A 3,542-nucleotide genomic window follows, 5' to 3' on the forward strand; every position below is an offset into this window, starting at 1 on the left:
TCTCATATTAACATTGTCTCTCCATCCAGGCATTCGTACTGCGACCATCACCCTAGAGCCTGAGAACATTAAGGAAATCAGAGGAACGTATAGTACGTGCAGGAGACTCCATTCTCCCTCAGTGTTGGACACCTTCTCTCCTACTCCATGTCAGATTCCAACACAACTGACTTCACCAACCCCTCCACTTTCATCCTGCTGGGCATTCCTGGCCTGGAGGCAGCCCATGTGTGGATCTCCATCCCCTTCTGCACCATGTACGTCATAGCTGTCTTGGGAAACTTCATCATCCTGTTCATCGTGAAGAGGGAACCAAGTCTCCATGGGCCCATGAACTATTTCCTCTGCATGCTGGCTGTCACTGACCTCGTCCTGTCCACATCCACCCTGCCTAAAATGCTGGCAATCTTCTGGTTCAATTCCAGAGAGATCGATTTCAGTGCTTGCCTCACCCAGCTGTACTTCATTCACTGCTTCTCAGCGATGGAATCTGGGATCTTTGTGGCCATGGCTTTTGATCGCTATGTGGCCATCTGCCATCCCCTGAGCCATTCCATCACCCTGACAAACCCCGTGGTGGCTAAGATTGGCCTGGCCGTGGTGCTGCGTGGCATCATGCTCATACTGCCCTATCCCTTACTGGCGAGGCAGTGGCCATATTGCAAAAGCAACATCATCCCCGACATACACTGCACGCACATAGCAGTGGTGAAGCTGGCTTGCGCCGACACCCACATCACTAATTACTACAGCCTCTTTGTGCTATTCTGCGTCAGGGGTCTGGATATGTTTTTTATTGCTGTGTCCTATACCCAGATCCTCAGGGCCATCTTCAGCCTCCCCACACAGGACGCCCGGCTCAAGACTTTTGGGACCTGCAGCTCTCACCTCTGTTCCATTTTAGCCTTTTACATCCCAGCTCTCTTCTCCTCCCTCACATACCGATTTGGCCACAATGTGGCCCTGCATTTCCATGTTCTCATTGGCAACGTGAGCCTCCTGGTGCCACCCATGCTAAACCCCATCATCTACGGTGTGAGGACCAAACAGATCCAGGACAGGCTGCTCTGGTTCCTTTCTCATAAAGACATCTGAATTGTAATCCTGGTGCTCTAACTGTCAGACCAAACTGCGTTCAGAGCTGGCTGGTGAGATAGGCCTGGGCCCACTTCCCTGAATCACTTACTAGACTGTCAAAGTAACATTGAATCCTTTCCTGGCCTTACTGTGCTGTGTCAACGCAACAGACTGGGGAATCGGTCTGTGTACAACTAACATAGGGTTCCCATCCTTCCAACTGCATTTAACTGGACCCCTGAGGGCCCATGCCCTGCCCTGCCTATTTCCCCAAGGCCCTGCCCCCTTTTAATTCTACCAGCAAGGCCCTGCCTCTGTTCTGCCTTTTCTTCCAAAGTCCACCCTTGTCGCTCACTGCTCTTCTCCCCATCCCCAACCTCTCACTGGATCATCTCCACCTCTCTGCCCCCAGCCCCCAGCTGGTCTCTCTCTGCCCGAGTCTGAGAAAGGAGCTGCTGCAGTCTGACAAGTAGCCTGCAGTGGATGCAGCACTGGGGCCAACAGGACAATCAGGAGCAGAGCTGGAGTCCAGGAAGCTGTATAAAAGCAACTGAGGGTTGAGTACAGGGTTGTGTGGCAGCTTGTGACCCCTAAGTCTCAGCAGTGTCCCGAGGGCAGAGACCATTGTGTGACTTATTGTTTTAGCTTTCAGCTTCCTCTCTTTCCTCCTGACTGAGGGTCTCTAGCAGGCAGGGTCCCTGCAATGGGAATGGGCTGGGAGCCAGGCTCTCCAATAATGCTTCATAGAAATATGCTTAGGAGTATAAATATGACATATCTGGAATATGTTTTATACTACATGTGTCCCATAGACCACTTCTGCCAGCATAATTAACCAAGTCCAATGAGTGCCTCCCGCTGATGCAACATTTATCGGTCAGGGGTGTGTTTTTTCACACCCATGACTCCCAAAAGTTTTACCAACAAAATTGTTAGTGTAGACAAAGCCTGAGTTGCATGCTGATAAAGACATCCACTGCCTCAATTCCTGCACTTTTTAAGAAGATTGCAATTTTCTGCTGGTCTTCTCTGTCAGCAAACCCAGCTGCTTGCATAGATGTATCTCAAAACTCTGCCTGAGTCTCTTCCCAGACTCTGCACCATTACCAGAGAGTTTCAACTGCTTGAGGGCCTTCAATTGCTCCATCTCCAGGATGGCTCCTTTGTTCCTTCACCACAGCCCTGTTATCTCTTCCCTCTCCTCTGGTCTCCCCTCTGGTACGAGGGTTTGTCTTGGGAAAGCACGAGGAGGCAATACCACCTTTCGAAGGAAGGAGGCGTAAAGCCTGCCAGTGACAAAATTGTCCATACTGCCAGGTGTGCTAAGCAGGGGGTAGATTCTACCTTAGAGAGTATAGAGTTATGTATCCTAGGAGAGGGTCCAGATAAGGAAACTGGGGAAGGAATAGTGGGAGTACAGGAATGTCTCCTCACTGGTCACATGGGAGAGGATGCCCAGGACAGAATGGCTGGTTCAGCATCTCTGTACCCAGGCACTCAGCCTGTGGTTCAGGCTTTGAGAGGGAACCGTGTAACTGACCTCCCCCTCTCTCGGGGGCAGAGAGAGGGGTAATGAAGGGTACCTCAACCCAGGTCCTAATTTTTCAGGAGTTTGTTCCTGACATGCTTAAAGAAAACTAACCCTGTCTCTTTAGGACAGGAGGTCGATCCTGCTGAAAATGATTATCTATGAAAATGCTAATGACCCATTAGACAGAGAGGAGGAAGTAATTCCATGGATTGGTAAGATATGGAAGGCAGCTGTGAAAGAGCTGCTGAGATGTCATAAACAGATAGCTAAGGGTTAATGTTCTTTTACCTGTAAAGGGTTAACACAGGGAACCAAACACCTGACCAGAGGACCAATCAGGAAACAAGACTTTTTCAAATCTGGGTGGAGGGAAGTTTTGGGTGTGAGTTCTTTGTTCTTTGTCTTGTGTCTGTGCCCTCTCAGCTCTAAGAGTGATTTTTCTATCTCCTGGCTTTCTAATCTTCTGTTTCCAAGTTGTAAGTACAAAGATAATAAGACAATAGGTTTATATTGTTTTCTTTTGTATTTACATGTGTGTAGTTGCTGGAATGTTTTAAATTGTATTCTTTTTGAATAAGGCTGTTTATTCATTTTTCTTTTAAACAATTGATCCTGTATATTGTCTACTTGATACAGAGCCTATTTTTAATGTCCTTTTTTCTTTCTTTTTATATAAAGCTTTCTTTTTAAGACCTGTTGGAGTTTTTCTTTAGTGGGGACTCCAGGGAATTGAGTCTGCAGCTCACCAGGGAATTGGTCTGTCTGCTATCTACGAAGCCATCCTAGGCATTTACAGAGCATCTGACCCTAGGGAGGCCTAGGCACTATCCCAAGTTTTCTTCGTAATCAACTATAATTTTTAAATATACACAAATGCACAGAGCAGCCAATTCCTCTCTGACTCAGCTCAAAGCCCAAGAGTTCTCATCTCCCT

At 47.9% G+C, this 3,542-nt stretch overlaps 1 protein-coding gene across 1 annotated transcript; it reads left to right on the plus strand.

Annotated features, from left to right (window-relative positions):
• On the plus strand, positions 1 to 1,095 carry LOC127040822 (olfactory receptor 52R1-like). Its single transcript, XM_050935390.1, has one exon. It carries the CDS (start codon positions 148 to 150, stop codon positions 1,093 to 1,095), a length of 948 nt encoding a protein of 315 aa, XP_050791347.1. The 5' UTR covers positions 1 to 147.
• Positions 1,096 to 3,542: the final 2,447 nt, after the last annotated feature.

Source organism: Gopherus flavomarginatus (assembly GCF_025201925.1).
Source record: "Gopherus flavomarginatus isolate rGopFla2 chromosome 1 unlocalized genomic scaffold, rGopFla2.mat.asm SUPER_1_unloc_1, whole genome shotgun sequence".
In the NCBI taxonomy this organism is placed as follows: domain Eukaryota; kingdom Metazoa; phylum Chordata; order Testudines; family Testudinidae; genus Gopherus; species Gopherus flavomarginatus.

Coding starts and splice junctions, on each gene's coding strand:
- LOC127040822 (XM_050935390.1), top strand. CDS start 148: ATGTCAGATTCCAACACAACTGACTTCACCAACCCCTCCACTTTCATC.